Source organism: Carassius gibelio, chromosome A17 (assembly GCF_023724105.1).
Source record: "Carassius gibelio isolate Cgi1373 ecotype wild population from Czech Republic chromosome A17, carGib1.2-hapl.c, whole genome shotgun sequence".
Lineage (NCBI taxonomy): Eukaryota > Metazoa > Chordata > Actinopteri > Cypriniformes > Cyprinidae > Carassius > Carassius gibelio.
In genome coordinates this window covers 26,525,183-26,545,497 of record NC_068387.1, presented here as the reverse complement: position 1 = coordinate 26,545,497, position 20,315 = coordinate 26,525,183, and the positions used below count along the sequence as shown (strand labels likewise).

The 20,315-nt window shown below is 31.8% G+C and overlaps 1 protein-coding gene across 1 annotated transcript; it reads left to right on the top strand.

Annotated features, from left to right (window-relative positions):
• The first annotated feature begins 331 nt into the window (after positions 1 to 331).
• Positions 332 to 6,539, top strand: LOC127933145 (cdc42 effector protein 2-like). Its single transcript, XM_052529895.1, has 3 exons — positions 332 to 783; positions 2,035 to 2,110; positions 4,551 to 6,539. Exon 3 carries the CDS (start codon positions 4,580 to 4,582, stop codon positions 5,096 to 5,098), a length of 519 nt encoding a protein of 172 aa, XP_052385855.1. The 5' UTR covers positions 332 to 783; positions 2,035 to 2,110; positions 4,551 to 4,579; the 3' UTR covers positions 5,099 to 6,539.
• Positions 6,540 to 20,315: the final 13,776 nt, after the last annotated feature.

Genomic DNA, 20,315 nt, shown 5'->3' with positions numbered 1-20,315 from the left:
TTTCTATTCTACCTGTTTTCTTTTATTATAAACCCTTGCTAAGTGTTCTGAGTCTTGTTATAGCACTTGCATATCATTGCTCTTTTGTTTCCATCGGATAAAAGAGTCTGTTGAATGTCTAAATGTAATGTGGATTTTATTCATCACTTTGTATCCTGATTTTCATTGAAGTCACTGAATAAACTTTGATTCTCCCAGAAAAACAACAACAATAATTCATGCCTAGACTTGACTCCAAATCAGAAGACAGTAGAATCAGGTCTCAATGTCTGTGAGGTCATAGGCTCAAAGCAGGAATTACTACATGTCAACAGCACTTGTGCAACGCTGGTCCGCCTGTACATACACGTCCCAGAACGTCCCAGGGACCGCTATCATTGCAAAGCTGGAAGGACTTAGCAAAGCCTACGGGGAACAGGAAACCAGCAGCAGACACAATGACATCAGATTACTCACAAGTGAAGCCCCTAAACATGACGTTGATATGACGGAAACCAGCCGTGCCCTTTCCAGCTTTCACAGGAACATGATGAAAGTCAGAGCCGAGCACCTCAGGTGAACTTCCTCAGTATCTCGGATCACACTTCACAGAAATTACGTTACCAGGTGTGACATCAGCACAGACCAAACAAATGCCGAGCTTTAGGGAGGAGACGCAGGTCACAATCCATCGACACCTGTTTGACAATCTCTGGACTTTAACACTCGGGATCTGAGAAAGACTCTGTACTGTAGAAGGACAGCTAAAAACGGGACATAACTGCAAAGAACTCTTGGGTTACGGTAAGAGAAACTCTTCGTTTCGCTCTGAGCGACATTTCAGATCACTTCTAACAGAATTATATGATGTTGCATTTATATAAACCCATAAAACTGTCTGCACTCTTCAAAATAAATGTTCTTTATTGGCATAAATGGTTCCCTGAAAAACCTTTTACATCCATGGAATAAAAAAAGGTTCTATGAAGTGGAAAAGGGTTCTTCAGATTATTAAAATGCAAGAAATTATTATTTAAATAACCGTTCACTGAAACGTTCTTTGTGGAACCAAAAATGGTTGTTTTACACTTTCAAAAATAAAGGTTCATTATTGGCATTGATGGTTCCATGAAGAACCTTTGACATCTATAGAATCTTTCAATTGTGCAAAAGGTTCTTTATAGTGGAAAACGTTTCTTTAGATTATTAAAATGTTCTTCAAACCAAGAAAATAATGTTTCTTTACAGAAATGATCACTTTGGGAGACCAAGATGGTTCTTCATTATTGGCATTGATGGTTCCATGAAGAACCTTTAACATCCATGGAATGAAAAAAAGGTTCTTCAAATTCTTAAAATGAAAAGAATGGTTATTTGAATAACCGTTCACTGGAACGTTCTTTGTGGAACTAAAAATGGTTCTTCTACACTTTCAAAAATAATGGTTCTTTATTGGCATTGATGGTTCCATGAAGAAACTTTAACATCTATGGAACCAATAAAGAATCTTTACAGTGGAAAAAAATGTAAAAGAATATTAAACTGTAAGAAAAAAAAAGATATGTTTCTTTAATAACTCTTTATTGAAAGCTTCTTTGGAGGAACCAAAAATAGTTATTCTAGACGCTTAAAAATAAAGGTTCTTCATTGATGTCTTGCTTCCATGAAGAACCTTAAAAACTTTATTTTTAAGAAGGTTTTTTCAAATTATTAAAATGTTCTTCACACTAATACAAAATGGTTCTTTTAAGAACTGATCAATGAAAGGTTCTTAGGGGAACCAAATGTGTTTTTCTATGGCATTCGCTTCAACAAACCCACCTTTATTCTTTAAAATGTAGCAAGTTTTATGGCTTTATATAAAAGCAATGCAATATAATGATCGTAGAAGCAAAGTAGCGGAAGTTTACACTATTCTCAAACATATAAGATTTGCATCAATATAAATAAAACATGATGATTATTTAGGGATTTTGTGGCTAGATATCCAATGCTAGTAACAGGATAACTCGATCAAACTGTCTTTCAGCCTAACGAGTCTTGTCATGTTTGCAGAAACGCCTCAATCGTTTGTTGGCTTTCGACCGCAGCCGTTCAGATGTGGGTGTGAAACACCTGAACACCTTCCCAGGTAAGACACGGACAATCAAACATCATTTGAAAGCTTTACACTGGGAAAAAAACTGGTGTAGAAACAACTTCCTCTCATAAAGTGCTAGAAGATTTCACAAATAATTGAAGAATTTTGAAGTAGAAAGACTGAAATCGTTCTCCAGTAAACATTCTTTTATTTACGACTTAATTGTTTTGATTCTGACTGATTCTTAATTGAGGGATTTGTCAGGGAAGCTTGTTTTTTCCACAACAAAAAAGTATATTTTTTATTGCTTTAAAAATTGATTTATTAGTTTAAATCATGCATTTCCATAAAAAACATCCACTTCTATCCGCCCTCGCTCTCGTTGCTAGTTTGTAGATGAATGCTTTTATGTGCTCGCCGTCTCCCGCTGCTACTAAAGTGCCGATAAAACCTTTATTGGCCAACAAAACGTGTTTTCTGTAGAGCCGTGCAAATTTAAAGAGTGAGTGTTGCGAGTCACGAAAGCTGATCTAATGAACTGTAAACCGCGAAACAGGGCCACAACCGTCTACGCCAATGCCAACTGGGGTAAAGAGCTTCCTATGTACAGTATCACAATGAATTACTCTGTATACCAAACTAATTTAGTCATAGTCATGCTTTCATGAGAGCACTTTATGAGAACATGTTTGGAGAATGCATGTCACTAGTTACAATGGAATCCAGAATGTAATTGTGCAATTAAAATATGTGTAAATGTGATTTCATTTGCATGCTCAAAGAAGAATTAAAACTCATGTGCTGTAAGAAGAAACATGTCAGTGATTGTGAAGATGTTGCAGTCTCAACTATTAATCTGTTACCAGCTGGAAGAAAACTAAATCTTAATCAAATACTGGTTACAATCAACAGCTATATCCGAGATTGCTAACGGACATGTGCTGGATCAGATAAAGAGTCTTCTGCTCAACAAAGCTGTGTTTATTTGATCAAAAATACAATACAAATATATCATTCTAATATGCTGATTTGCTGCTCAAGAAACATTTCTGATTATTATCAATGATGAACACATTTGTGCTGCACTTGTGATACATTTTATTTTTCAGGATTCACAGATACCTAAATAGAAAGTTCAAAAGAACAACAATTATTTGAAATAGAAATATTTTTTTTTGCATTATAAATGTCTGTACTGTCACTTTTGATCAGTTTAATGCATCCTTTTTTTTATTTCACTTTAACTCGTAATTCCAAATATATGATATAAAGGGGCTAAAAAAATCAATAAGTCTTTTTATTCTTTTTTCAATAATTGCTAAAATGTTACAAATATTTAATGCATATAATAAAACAAAATTGTAAAAACTGTTAGTCTATATATAATAAATCAACTATACACTGTAAAAAATAAGTGTAATTTTAACTGTAAAATTTTGTAAAAACGCTACGGAAAAAAACTGATAATAGGTTAACAGTAAGTTCCCGTACTATATACAGGGAAAAACTGTAAAAGATCTAACAAAGCATTTAATGTAAATTTACAGTAAAATTCTGTTAATTATACAGCTTTTAGAAGTAAAAAAAAGAACAAATCGATGTATAATTTACAGTCTAAAACTGTAAACTGATATTCCCAGAATTCCCTGCGTGACACTCCACGTTTGAAAGTATTTTGTTTAAATAATCTTGTTTTTAAATAGTTCTTGTTATCAGTTATGTACATTTGAGCTTTATGTTACATCTTCTGTTGCTTAATGAAAGTTTTTTGCATTATTTAAGTATCACGTGTGTTACCATGATGGTGTTTTGTGTTTACATAAATGTGCACCTTCTATATGTTAATATATACTTCTGCTTGTGGTGAAGCTACTTGTGATGAGCTTTGATACTTCATGTGGCTTTTTCTTATACAGTACCATCTTTATTATTATGGTGGTTGTCAGTATTTTCAAGGTACAAAACAGATTTAATTTTGTGTGTTGTTGAATTTACTGGTTTATATTCACATTTTCTTGTTTGTAAATTACAGCTTTATATTGTAAAATTAACAGTTTTTGACGTAAATGTGTTTACAGTTTTCTGTATTTTTACAAAATTATTCTGGCAACCACAGCTGCCAAAAAGTTTTTGTAAAAACAACAAGAAATTTTTTACAGTGTATATATATATATATATATATATATATATATATATATATATATATATATATATATATATATATATATTAAGACCATTTTTTACTGGCACTTTTGATACACTTAATGTGCCCTTGCTAAATATAAAGTATTAATTTTTTTTTAACACCAGCAATTAAACAGCAATTAAGAACAAGTGCCAATTATTATTATTATTTTAGGACTGCCACTTTTGATCAATTTAATGCATCACTGCTAAATAAAAATACTTTCTGAAAGGAATCTATTTCAGGTAATTATTGCACTGATTATTGTCAGGTTTGATGACTTCTTCCTCTAATAATCTGTTCCAGGACCAAGCTTCGTCACTAGCTGTCACAAGATGCCCTTGTGGACATCGTTACTCCGCAAACCCATGTCTGGACGCTGGCAGAGGAAGCTATCGAACCGAAAACAGGTTTTGTCGGTCAACATGGTCAGCCTTCCTCAGGGCGATTTCCGGCATCTCTCTCACATCGGCAGGGATGGACACACGGACAGTTTCGGAGACCTGTCGTTCCTGAAGAAAGGCCACAGTCTCCTGCTGCAGAGCTCCAAGAGCGAGCAGAACCTGTTCCTCCCACCGCCGCCCAAACCGCCCCGAATCAACCTCGAAGCAGACCACTGCAGCCCGATCTGGGAGCATCAGAGACAGAGGTGCAGCTCACTTCCCCTCCTGGACACGGAGGAAGACGAGGACGAGTGTTCACACATCAGCGGGAGCTCTGGACGAGATTCGACCCAAATCATCCCAGAGGAAACACATCCGGACCAAACGGACACAGCGTTCACGTTCAGTCTGGATCTGGGACCCTCTATACTGGACGCCGTGCTGCAGGTGATGGATAAAGTCCATCAATAGACAAGAGTTGTGACCCGGAAATAGGGCTGGACAATATACCCAAAAAATTATTTAATGTGTTTTTAAGAAGTCTCTTCATTCCAAACGCCTGATTCATTTAGAAACGAATCAAGTGACTGTCTTTATGAATGGCTCAGTGATTCATTGACTCAAATGATTCATTCAAAAACAGATTCATTCAGGAACTAAATGCAGCCGTGTTCCTCCGAGAAGCACAAATGCTCTGCTCCGGTTCTGTTTGGAGCTTGTTTTGTTGGTGAAACAGAAAAAACAGACAATGTTAAAATGTAACACACAATATTAACTTCCTGTTTGTTGAACTGTTGCATAAATACAATAAATGCAACTCTCATGATGGCGCTCAAGCACCGATATTTAGGAAAACGGCACTCTTGCGCATGTGATATTCTGTCAGAAATACAGCAAAAGAAGTAATATTCTGACATATGTTTAATATTTAAAATGACTGTTTTTGAATCATCATATTTTCATGATTTCTGAAGATCATGTGACACTGAAGACTGGAGGAATGATGCTGAAAATACAGCGGAGCATCACAGAAATAAATTACACTTTAACACAGATTCACACAGAAAACAGATATATTAAATAGTAAAAATAGTTCAGAATATTACTGCTTTTGCTGTATTTCTGATCAAATAAATACAGGATGGTCTTCTTTGAAACACAATAACTTTTGAAAGCTTGTGCATCTTGGTGTTTTCTATTTGGATTTGTGTTTTTAGTTTTTCATCCTGCTTGATATTGTCTAATGAAACAATGTACATATCATAGGCAATAAAAACAGATGTTGTGATAGAAACCGCAGCAGCTTCAGCTATTTTTCAGATGCGCTCGTATCAAACTGCTGCATGTTGACACACTGTAAACTGCCTCATTCCATATCATTTATGAAAATATATGGATATAGCGCCAAGCCCTGACTGGAAACGGACTGTAACTCGCTGCAGGAAGCTGGCTGTGTTTCTGATCAAACATCTGAACTCTGGACAATTAGAACAAAACTCAAAACATTGCTCAACCAGACATTTCTTCCAGGAAAAGCAGAGCGTTTCAGACCAGTGTTGTGGTGTCCAAATCCTACACCCTTTTTTAAGAAATCCCCCCTTCGAATGAAGTCTGTTATATAACGCTGAGGAACAGATATCTCAGAAATATCTCAAGCAGCGTTCGTCAATGCTTGCAGAAGTCGAGTTAATCATGGATCAGCTTTTATCTCAAACTGTGATTCCCTCATCTGCTTTCTGAGCGTTTACAGACATGTTTGCACTGTATGATCTATTATATCAGGCTTTATATTTCTATGTAAGGTCAATTCAGTGACAATATTAACTATTGATTTTATTTGACACCTCACCACTAGATCTGCAAGTGGAAGGAAACAAGAGTAATTCCTTAATAAAATCATGTTATGTTTTTATATATGTACATATTATGCATATTACCTTTATGTAGATATATATTTTATTTTTTATATGCCGTGATCATATAAACACAGTGGATTTCATAAATAAAGTGCATTTTGTATTTATTACATATTTTATTATTTAAAGATTATTATTATAATAATAATAAAATGTAACTACTACTGCTAATAACTATAATATTATTACTATATACTAATGATACTGCTAATGATGAACTAGTAATATAATAAAAACATAATTAAACTATTATTAGCATATATAAGAAATTAAGAAAAATGTACATTCCAATTTATATATATATATATATATATATATATATATATATATATATATATATATATATATATATATATATATAAATATATAAATATTAAAAAATTGTAACATAAAAAAATCTAAATAAAATTAAAAATATTTTGTTATAAGCGTATATATATATAAAAATTTTATTTGATCCTAAATGTAGGTGATAATACAGGTTATTTTTTAAAGTTTCCATTTTCATTTTAATACCACACAGATGTAGTTTATCAAAAAATTACAGAAACAAAGATCAAAATTACTAAAACTTTAGTTCAATTTCAAATGAAAATATAAAACATAAAAATACATTAAAGTAAAATATGTAGGTATTTATAAATGACAAGAACACAGAACAGAATTACTAAACATTTAACTAAAATTCAAATAAGATTTATTATATATTACATATTACTATTTTAAAATATTAAAAAATATATATTTTATCTGTAATTTTATACTTATATTATCACATTTAGGAAAAAGTTATTTTAATCTATTTTAATACTTAAAGTAAAACTAAACAATTATGACAAAAGTTGCTTTATTATATATTAATAAAATATTTTTATTTCAGTTAACATTTATTTTAATTCAAGCAGCAAATAAAATAATAATATATGTAAAAAATAAATGTTTATTTATTTATTTATTTCAGTTTCACTTCCCTGCCTAAAGATCTTAGAAACAACACTTAAAGTTCAGACAGAAAGTTCAAGAATTACATGGGAACCGGCTGTACTTTCAAAATATGACTTACACTTTGTCTTAAGTTAGAGAATAATGCATCTAGACCATAAAAATCAATCAATGCAATGAGAGAATGAGAAGAAAAATAAAAGATGGAAGCATATGAAAAGCATGGAGAAAGTCGGGAAACAGGAATATTTCTTCGTTCATGTGCAGAGAGAGATTCTGTGTATTTTCTCTCGTTTTTCATTTACTTCAGAATAATATGACAAGTCTTGTTTTCTGAAAAACTGATCAAAAAAAGTGAATTTATGCTTAAAAATGCAATACTGATAATTTTTTTTTTTTTTTTTACAAATGTTATCTCAATGTGTTTTTGTGCCGATTTAGGCCTGTCCTGGATAAATAAATGACACTAAATGAGTGATTCATTGAATCAATAATTCAATTTTAATTCAAAACTGTTGATTTGTTCAGAAACGAATCAAGTGACTGTCTTTAAATGGTTCACTGAATCATTTATTCAAACACTTTGTTCAAAACGACTGATTCATTTAGAAACGAATCAAGTGACTGTCTTTATGAATGGCTCAGTGATTCATTGACTCAAATGATTCATTCAAAAACAGATTCATTCAGGAACTAAATGCAGCCGTGTCGTTCTGAGATGAACAAATGCTCTGCTCCGGCTCTGTTTGGAGCTCTTTTTGTTGGTGAAACAGAAAAAACAGACAATATTAAAATGTCTAAAATGTAACACACAATATTAACTTCTTGTTTGTTGAACTGTTGCATAAATACAATAAATGCAACTCTCATGATGGCGCTCAAGGAAAGATATGTAGGAAAACGGCACTCTGGCATAGGTTATATTACTTAATTATCATATCTTATAAATATAAAAAACACAAACCAATGCAGGATATTTTTTGCTTTCATAACTTTAGATTATTAAGATCATTATTCTGGCAGATGTGTTTTCTTGATTTACGCATAAACTTAATTTATTGTCCCATCTTCTGTCATTTAGCTTCTTTGGTAAATGCACCTTGATTTATGAATGTTGATATATTTGCACTGCAAAAGACAAAATACTAAGTAAGTAAATCTTTTGCAGAGAGAGAATCAGTGCAAAGTGAAGAGAAAAGTCTTAACAATTAACTATTGAAACGATTTAAAATGAGTGAGTTTATGCTTGAAACAAGAACAAATATCCACAAATGGGGTCAGAAAAATAAACTTTGGCTGATATTTTGTTTTAAGAAAATGTTTTACTTGATCATTTTTTCAATCATCGAGTCATTGTTTTTTTTATATCGTAAGTAATGCATCTTGATTTAAGAGTGTTTAGATATTTGTACTGGAAAACCACACAGAAATACTGAGCAGCTCAGGGAAAGCCTTACAGAAAACAGAAACTCATCCCCAATGCACAGATATGAATCTCAGATGAAAATATTCCTCCCTCAGAGCAGCAAATCATCTAAAATCACACAAGCTCCCGCCAGCCTTCCCAGAAACCCCTCTGTCTGGGGAAAGCCAACAAACCTTGGGATGCCAAGAGCAAAACCCGAGCTGCATGCCAGTTTATTCTGGGGAAGGATGTAGGTTTCAGTCAAGCTCTACAGATATGGCTGAAAAAGGCAAACTCCCCAAAATATCCCATCCATCTGTTTCATGTTTTGTCTGACAGGAACCGCGACGCGTTTGGCAGCAAAGAACCACAGACGTCTGTCAGACTCCCACTGCTATCTGAATCTACGCCTGTAGATCAACAAATGCCATGATTTATGAGCAAATGATTTGCCCCCACAACTGCAAATGCGATGGATTTGATTTAAATGAAATTGGGATGGTGGTATTATAAATATTTATTTATATTATATATTTACATTATTAGCATCTCGTACTACTACTACTACTAATAAAAATAAATATTATTATTATTATTATTATTGTTGTTATTATTAAAATGATTAAATTATAATATTTATTATTGTTGTTATTGTTTATACTTTTTATTAGTATTCAATAATAATATATGTTATTATTATTATTATTATTATTATTAAATTAAAGAATATTTAAAATAATAATTATTATTATTATCATTAAATTATATATATATATATATATATATATATATATATATATATATATATATATATATATATATATATATATATATATATATATATATAATATTGTTTGTGTAAATTATTTTTTAAAAGAATATGTAAAACTAATTTAAAGAATATGTAAAATAATAATAATAATTCATTAATTAATCAGATAATAATAATAATTAATATTAATTTAAAGACTATGCTTAATAATAATAATGATTATTATTATTAGTAGTATTATTATTATTTAGCTATATTTCGACACTACTATTTTTGTCTTAATTTCATATTTTTAAATAGTCTTTACGAATGGATTTGAAAGGTTTTACTGTCGTAATAAACAACTTTAAATTTAATTAAAAAAAACTAATGTTGATTTATACAACTTGATAAAAGGTAGACATTTTAATCCAAGATAAAATAAAGTAAATAATAAATATGATTAAAATTATTAATCAAAATATAATTAATTAGAACAAAATTTGATTACTTTTTAATAAATAAAAAAATTCACAAAATGCCATTTATATTAGATAGATATATGATGTTTCTATATCGATCGATATATATATATATATATATATATATATATATATATAGTATACTCATGAAAAGCAGTTACGAGTCAGATATCGCATCCTGATACGTTTAATCCCAAACGGATGCGAGCAGATGCTACGGAGAGAAGCTAACATCGAGTGTGTGAAAACCCTGAAGTCGGGGAAAGTAAACTGTTCAAATTACATTTCTGCTGAACAAGATGATTTCTGTTCAGTTCTGAATAAGTGCACCATCCAAAAACTCTTATTAGTCATTTATTTCATGCTCCAAGACGTTGCACAACCTTCATATATCATGCAGGCCCTGAGAACTGATCACAGCTCGGAGCCGTGAAACCAAGCCCAATCCAAATAATCTAGATTTATAGTCCGAGTCGTGCAGAGGGAACAATTAAACGGTACACATAACTCAACAGAAGAAACATAACTCTACTTCAGGCTCAAGTGTGATTGAAGATAGAAAAGCAGACTGCGATGATATACAGGATTCAGAGCTGAAATACCAAAATGACCTTGTTAGGACTGAATGATCAAATACACAGCTCTCTTCACAATGAACGGATTCAGAGCAGTTTTACAGAAAATCATGATGTTAATCTTATGATATCTTGATATCTTCATGCCTTATAGGTGCATTTAACAAATTAGAGCTGGATTATAATATAGTTTGCAATGTTTCATGAAATTAACAATCAAGGGATTATGTTTACTACATGTATGCAAATAAAGTGGGATAATTTTTATACTGCATATATAACTAATATATATAATATTAACATCATCAAAATATATATATAAATATGGATGACATATGACACACACACACACACACACACACAATTTTATTTTTAATTTTTTTTATATAATATTTATTAATAGTATTACTATTGAATATAATTTATTATATTTATTTTTTATTAAATGTCTACCAAAAAATATATATTTTTATTATTTTAAGTCATATAAATCAACGGTGGTTTTATTAATAAATTACAGACTTTTATAAAAACCAAATGATTTTGTGAAATAAAAATGGAATTATTATAATTATTCATCAATATTTCTATTTTACTTTACAGTACAAAACTAAATATTCTTCCATCTTAATTATTTTAAAATAATAATCATAATTTATTATAATTATTGAGTGTCAATAAAAATAATAATTATTATTATTATTCAATTTGTTTAAAGTAATAATAATAATAATTATTATTATTATTAATAATATTATTACATTTAAAAAATTTATAAAAGTGCATTTAAAGTGAAAATCAAAATAAATTAAAAAAAAAAAATTTGGGGGCCCAATTGTGCAACCCCTATTTAGGTTTTCACTCCGTTTAATCTTACTACCATCGATCCACGTTCACACTGCAGTTAAATACAGTTGTCACTCCTCTTCTGAGTGCAATGATGACTGAGCAGAACCAATAACACAGAGATCATACCATAACGCTTTCTACATCTCTTTCTACAACTTAAACGTGGAGATATTCTCCTGCATTACACCTCAGAGACGGTCAGCGTGGGTCGAACCGACCGACTGAGATGCAGTAAATGTGAAACTGACCCTGTGTTTCTTCACTTGCCTTTAGAAACCTGGGGCCCGATGAAGCAATTCAGTGTCAGATCTCTTAAAAACATCATGTAATTCTGGAAAATCCCAGAACTTGGATCCATGATCTAAACGAGGAACCATTAAAACCAGTTCATTAACATCTAAATGGAGACGCTGAGAACTTTGAGGTCGGTTCCTTTCTTCTCTCCAAGGCTGCAATATTTTGTTTAAAAATACAGGAAAAAAATATTATTTTATTTATTAATTTAAAACAGTTGTTTTCTGTGTGAATAGAATGAATAGAAAGATGAATAGAAAGTTATAAAGAACTGCATATATTTAACAAAAAATTATAGTAAGCTTTAACAAATTACAGTAAAAATATATGTATATAAACTAATTAAAAATATTTATAAAAACAATGACAGTAAAACAGCACTGAATATTTTTTTATATTTACTAATATGTTAGCTATATTGAGTTATCGTTTGAATTTTAGTTCATGCTTTAGTAATGTTATTGCACCTAAATCATGATCTGCTCTCCTCACGCGTCCGTGCTCAGCAGAAAACGTCAGACCTGGAGTCCGGAGGCTGTGTTTGTGCCGGATCTCGTGCGTGTCACACATCACACACACTCTCTGTCCTAATGAGACTCGTCTGGGGGTCAAACAAACCCTCCGGAGTCATTGTTCAGGAGCCGAACCTCCTCTGACTGATCTCTCACGCACGTCCTGATTTTGCCAAGTCCGATGTGTTCCTAGGTCAACATATTTTGTTGACCCTGGAACAACATTTTACTCCAAAAATATATTCTTAACCATATCCCTACACCTAAACCTAACCTTAACCATGAGTAATCCCTAAAATCAGAGGAAATGATAGATGAATGACACTGATGTACAAGCACCAAACACTGATTTTAAGCATAAACTTCACAAAATCTATAAACTGGTTCTTCAAATCTGATTGGTTAATCACAATGTTGTTCCAGGGTCAACAACGATGTTGTCCCAGGAACATGTCTCACTTGGTAAAATCAGGTTAGGCATCTCTCACATGCGCGGTTTAGATTGAACACCAGATCCACAGGAACTTTAGACCTCTGTTAAACTTCACACACGTACAGCAAAACAGTACAAATGGTAAATATTATTACTAGCCTATTTATTATATTTTTTCTCTTTTAATATATTTATTGAGATTTGAAAGCTGATTTTTACATCATTACTCACACAAATTCGGATATTCTGATTTGCTGCTCAAAAACGTATTATGATAATGTTGAAAACAGCTGAGTAGAATTTTTTCAGGTTTCTTTGATGAATAGAAACAGCATTTATCTGAAATATAAATATTTTGTAAAATGATGCCTTTATCATCACTTTTGTTCAATTTAAAGAATCCTTGCTAAATAAAAGTATTCATTTATATCATTTATTTTCCAATAATGTGTATATATATATATATATATATATATATATATATATATATATATATATATATATATATATATATATATATATTATTTATTTTTTATTACGTTGTTTGTTCTTATTTCTGATTAAGGTAATATGATTATCAGTGTAAATAATAAATAATGTATCTAATTTAGTATTGCATATATTACATTAGGCCTATATTTACATTATATATTTATTTTTAGGACAGAGTTCATGCCAAATCTCATCTCTGTCTAATTCAGCTCTGGTGTTTATTATCAGAGAAGGAGCTCACAAACAAACATGACACAATAATGAGATTAAACACATAAACACATCCGCTAGTGAAGAAAACTCTGAAGCACAGGAACACATCAGTAATGAGAGTTATAGCTCGGCGTGGATCCGGTCCAGAGAGGATTGATGTCCATTAGAAAGCATATTCAATCTTTTAGAGGAGTCTTACTGCATCTGATTCCAGCTTCAGAAGCTTTCATTCAGTTTCTGAGAGACAGGATGTACTCGCTTCGCAAACAGGAAGTACACCCCCCGGTGGTCCGTGAGTGAACTGCGAGATGATGAAACAATTAATCCAATCATAAAAGTTATTAAATTAGTAATTAGTAATTAAAATTAATACAATTATACCGTAACAACTTTTAATAAATCACTAAATGATTACAATTAAATTAAACATTTAAAAATACATTTAAAATCCATTTTCAGTTAAATAAAAAAAAATACATTATTATAAGAATATTTGACATATATGTTTATTAATTAATTCATAATTTAATCAAATGAAAAAAAAGTCAAGAATTAAATTAATCTTATGAATAGCTCATTTTAGCCACTATATTTACACACACACACACACACATATATATATATATATTAAAAACACGCTTGTTATGTTTTTAATCATTGTCATTATCATCTGTCATTATTAATGGCATTCTAATCCTGAAAAAAATAAAAGAAGATGTTTTGAAAAATGTCTTTAATTTATTATTTTTTTAATTTTATTTGTCCAGTGTTGTTTTGCTCCTAAAACTGTACAAAATATCTTCTTTTGTGAAAATGTTATATATATATATATATATATATATATATATATATATATATATATATATATATATATATATATATATATATATATATATTTTTTTTTTTTTTTTTTTTTTATTAAAAATTGCAATTGTGATTTAAAATGTGATAAAAATAAAGCTTTATACGAATAAATACTTAAAACAAAATAATAATTTACTTTTTTTTTTAAGAATTTAAGAAGTATTTAAGAAAAAACTATTTGATAATATAATTTATAATAATATGATATACTTTAAAGTGCAACTGTAAAATTAAAAAACTAATAAAACACCACGGTATGTCCTCATTTAGATTTAGATTTAAATATTGAATGAACAGTATATTATTTTTTACATTGGTAAGCCTTTATGTATAACAATGCATTAAAAGATATTCATAATTTTTTTATAATGCATCATATCTGTTCACAAATAATTGAAGCCAAAGTTACAGTTAATAACAATATTTGAAAGTTTGTTAGTCATGTGTTTTAAAGCATTACACTTTCTGTAAGTGTAACAGTGAATGGTGAAGTGTTACAATGTGTTATAACTGTTGTTACAATTAAGATCAGACCGTGCATTATACAGTGTTTTACAAGCATGCAATAAACTACTTTTACAATGCATAATATATAAAGGCGTTTAGTAAAGTGTTGCACTTACATTTTCATACTTTAATGCACCTGCTTTCATCTCTTCCAGTGCACACTGTGTATAATCTGTAACTCCACACGACAAACACTGACACCTTCTGGATGTTCACTAATCAGACACTTACAGACAGTTTCAGAAGAGTTACAGGCTGAATATTACTTTAGATAAAGAGACATGTGTGGATCTTGAAGGAACAGATCAAACAATAATGAAAAGTTTGTTTGTAGATGAGTGTGTGTCTTCATCAGGTTTGTAGAAATGTGTCACTGCATCAGTGTGTCATCAATGGATGCTCTGTAGTGAATGGGTGCCGTCAGAATGAGAGTCTGATAAAAACATCACAATAATCCACAGCACTCCAGTCCATCAGTGAACATCTGGAGAAGACAAAACCTGAAACACATCCAGCATTAAGATGATTTTAACTCAAACACATGGAGTCTATAATCCAGAATAACACTTCCTCCAGTGAACAAGTGTTCTGGTCTGATTTCTATTTTAAATAAATGCTCTTCTTTTTAACACTTTAATCATCAAAGAATCCTGAAAAAAGTATCACAGGTTTGCAAAAGAATCTGAAACAGCAGAACATGTTCAGATCTGATAATAAATCATCATATTTTCATGATTTCTGAAGATCATGTGACACTGAAGCCCGGAGGAATGATGCTGAAAATACAGAAATAAACTACACTTTGTGAATCAAACGAGCTCGAGTCCACGACTGCAGCACAAATACATGCACGTGTTATTCTGTATCTGTATCTGTACTGACCTGTCGAGCCACTCTCCAAACCATTCATCAACACGTCTTATGAAATCTAGACACATTATGAAGCAAACTAATAAAAAGCTGTGTCTAGGTTCTACATGTGGCGACAGGTTCGTAGAAACACTTCCTAAACAATCTGACTCAATAATATAATCATTTATTGTTACACAATGCGGTTTGGTTTACAGTAAAGTGTGACCTCAAGGAAATTAGATTTAATAGCGATCAAGTTGATGACTTAATGTGTGACTTTTTATATCATAATCTGTTTATATCATAATCTGTATGACTTTTTATTTGAAATTTACATCTATGAGCTGTAAAAGCCTGTTAAAAAAGATACAAAAAAAAAACTAAAAAACTAAACGTATGCAAACTTTTTTAAAGATCTAAAATCTCACTAAATTTTCAATAAACTGTAACATTTAATATATATATATATATTATTTAAATGATATTTTAAATTCATGTATAACTACATTTTACAGTTTATTTTCTAGATGTTATAATTTTATTTTATTTTTATTTTTTTAATTATGACAGTGTAATAATTACCACTTTTTATCTCATAATTTTCTTTCTATCTCAAAATTAGGCCTACTGTTATTACCATAAAGGCCTGATGCATCAAATATGATACTGTACAAAGACACACATGCAAACTTTTTTTCATATTAATATTTTGACTAAAGGGTCAATAATTTGTTCCACTGTGATTTCTCTGCTGGTTATTTCATATATCAGTCTTCGAAGGGTTAATATAATCCCAGTGAATGCAGCTCAAATGGAAAGCTTTATCTAGACTCAGATCTATCAGTTTTCATGTCGTCTCGAGTGTTAATAAAATAACTGAAGATGGCTCAAAAGTTGAATCTACTCGAGATATTAGGGTTAAAGATGCTTGACGTCCAGACATTTGATGCGTGTGCTGGACATCGTTCATAATAACGTCTTTGTCGTGATTGAGCTGGAGGGTTTTAAACATGACTTTTCTTGCTTAGCATCTGTTCAGTGTCACAGAAACACTTGACAGCAGACCGGATCCTGAACTACAAACACTCAAGAAACATCTGTTTGTCTTATTAGTGGAGATATACGAACCTGTCTCAATGATGAGGGAAAAACAGGGAAAAACTATTACATACCACACTTTTTAGGCATAAATAGCAAACGTAATATTGTGAAGACTAGCTAAAGTTTGCTAAAACATACCACTATGATCTTGCAATCACGCATATAAAACCAAACCTGATTCATAATCATAAGATTATCTTAGTGTATTCATTAAAACCAGGAGGGGAAATCATTTCCTTCTCTTTTTCTGTCATGCGTGTGTCAGCTGTGTGTGACATTATACTTCCTGAGCTCATTCAGACCCTTTTTGTCAGTTTATCAAATTGTTGTCCATCGAGAGAAGAACGCAGATGCTCTCACATCGGACCGAAACTCTCAAACATGTGTGACGTGCAGAATCTCTCTCACACGTTTATCAACATGCCGGTAGATTTTGTAATAATATCTTTTCATCAGATAAGACTTGATTCAATCAAACAAAACAATGTACAAGTTCACTGTCGATCTGAGGCTTGAGATACAGTCATGTTGGTTTTAAAATAACAACAACAAAAAAAAGAGGGTAAACTTAATTAAATCTGGAGGCAAATATGTTGCAATCCTAATGATGTTTTTCTAAATCTGACAGTTTGGTAACAGGAGTTGCATCATGATGTTGTGTTACTGGGGTGTGTCTCTCAGTCTAACCAGTGAACTACTTTAATCAATACATACTTTTACAACATCATTCCTTAATGCAAATGAATGCTGACTATAAACTATAACAAGTGAAGTTAAGTCAAGCTGAGCTTTATTCTCATTCTGCTACATGGACGGACATATAGTACAGAGGCATTATAATAAACACACATTATAAATATAAACACACAGCATGTATCATATGTGAAATGTATGACATCCATCCATTATGGAGAATATCATAACACACTCGCAAAGTCACAAAAAGTTTGAACTATATTACTTAACACACACTCTATTACTTAATCCGGACTAATCATGCTAACTGACACATTATGTTGTAGATATTTGAAACAACTTGCTTTGAAGTGTCCTGTTTATACTATTTTAATGTTTAAATTGAATCATAATGTAGCATAATTGTCGAAACTGCTGTGTCTGTTTAAATAAAGTGGTAAACTTTGACTTAATGCGATTTTAAATATCACAATAATTAGCTTAAACTATCTGAATGTCAGTACCTAATAAAACCTGAGAAAATAACTATTTGAGTGATAGAATGAGTCAAAGAGTGATCCTTTGCTGTCATCTAGTGGTTTTATCTGCAGTTTCAGGGAATACAGCACAGACATGTTCTGTTTTTAACCTTGATCTAGAGAGTCCAGAAAATTGTACTGAAGTTAAAAACCTAGGACTAGTTCAAAAAAAATTAAAAAAAATATTTAAAGCAGAGTTGGATTGACAGGAGTGGTCCTAAAGGCAAAGTTGTTCAGAATGAGAAGATATTTCATAAGATAAGAAGATCTAGTGTTTGAGTGAATTTATAAACCCTTTTTTGCATTTTGAGGACTTTTACTAGAGGAATATTGTGTGTCTAAAGCCTTTTGAGTTGTTATAGCCACATCTATGGTACAATCTTCATGAAACTTTGCATGATCGTTAAGATTCATCTGACACAAGTTTTTACCAAGTTTTGTAAAGGTTGGATATATTTGGCCACGCCTCTTTTCTACATGACCCCGTTGTAGCTAACCAAAGGACAAAAATCAACTCTTTTTTTTTTTTTTTGATAATTATTGATCTAGAGAGTCCAGAGTATTCTGCTGCAGTTGTTTAATAGAGATTGAGCGAAAAACCTAGGACTAGTTTACAACAGTTTTTAACACAATTAAGAATAATTAATGAACAATTTGATTGACAGCAGTGGTTCTTGAAGCAAAGTTCTATCAAATTATATGAAGTGTAGGTGTGAAAAATTGTGCAATATAAAATCATTAATGTACTTGAAAAATGCAATTTCGTCCCCCAGTGGCTGATTTTTTCAAAATTCTTACAGACTTTTGGGGCTCTGGGTTGAACATCCCACCATTTCATTCCGATTGGACTCTGTTAACCTTGTCAAACAGGTGCTAAAATTTCATTTGCCGCTGGCAGCCATGTGTTTACAGATACACCAATTTCCTCATAGACCCTTATAGTACATTTGACAAAGACAGTGTATACCAATTTTTAGGTCAACTGGACTAACAGTTGCTTAGTTATAGCTGTTTTTATGTTTTTCCCACCTTATAGCTGCAATTTTATTTATTTTTTTCACCAAAGACTGAGCTCTTACATATACAGTATGTGGAGTTTGGTTAAGATATCTCATTTCATTCAAGAGATATAGCCATTTTATTCAAATTGGCCCGGCCCCTTACAAATGTTTTGCAAAAATGTTTATTTATTTTTTTATTTTTTTATAATTATTGATATTCACTGTCCGGAAATAATTTCTTCAGTGTTTTGGTTACAATCAGGTTGAAAACCTAGAACTAGTTTGCAAAAGTATGTATCGAATAAACTTCAAGTGAATCTGAAAGATCTAATCTGACTTCTACACTTTCTTAGTTTTGAGCCAAGGATTCCACACTACGAGTCTACGACAAACTGTCTGGGAGATATGAGCGATTTCACGTTTTTGTTCAGTGTAGTGTTTCAGTACAACAATAGGGTTTCAGTACAACGTGCTTGAATCCCTCTAAATAAACCCTAAATATTTGACTGTACATACATAATCTAAGACAAACTATACAAGTCCTTTTACATAAACACTGTGCATGATACTGTGCAAATGATGTATAAGGTTATTGTTGTGCATGTGCAAGTAAACATGTTATATTGTTGAGTCTCTGTAGCAGGAAGTGCTTATGAAAGTGCATATAGAGATAAAAGAGTGTGTTTGTACAGCCCACTCACCTGTGTGGAGGTGTTGATGAGGGTGGGGGGGGGGGGGTTTTCCTAATTTCAGGGGGCAGGGTAGCGGATGTGGGTTCCGAGGGCTGGGGTGGATTGGAGTCGAGGGCTTTCAAAGTCTGAGGATAAAAACCTGTTGAGTGATCTTGCAGAGCGGGTTCTGATGCTCGGGTATCTTCCAGGAGCTGGAAGAGACTGTGGGAGGTTTGGGTGTGGTCCTTCACCACACTGGTGATTTAAATGAAGCATCGTGCAAGGAAAATGCTGTCTTTTCAAGATGTTAACTGATGGACTGATGTTTTTATCAGCTGTTTGGACTCTCATTCTGACGGCACCCATTCACTGCAGAGCATCCATTGATGAGACACTGATGCAATGCTACATTTCTACAAACCTGATGAAGAAACAAACTCTGATGATCTGAGAGTGAGGACACTGCCAGCTCAGCAAATGTTAATTTGACGGTGAACTGTTGCTTTAAAAGGTCGAGTGTTGCATTCTCCTGCACAGTCGCAGTATGCAGTACTCCAGTATTCCATTGGATTGGCAGAGGAGCGTGTTAAGCCACGCCCCGTCGCGCTCAGTGG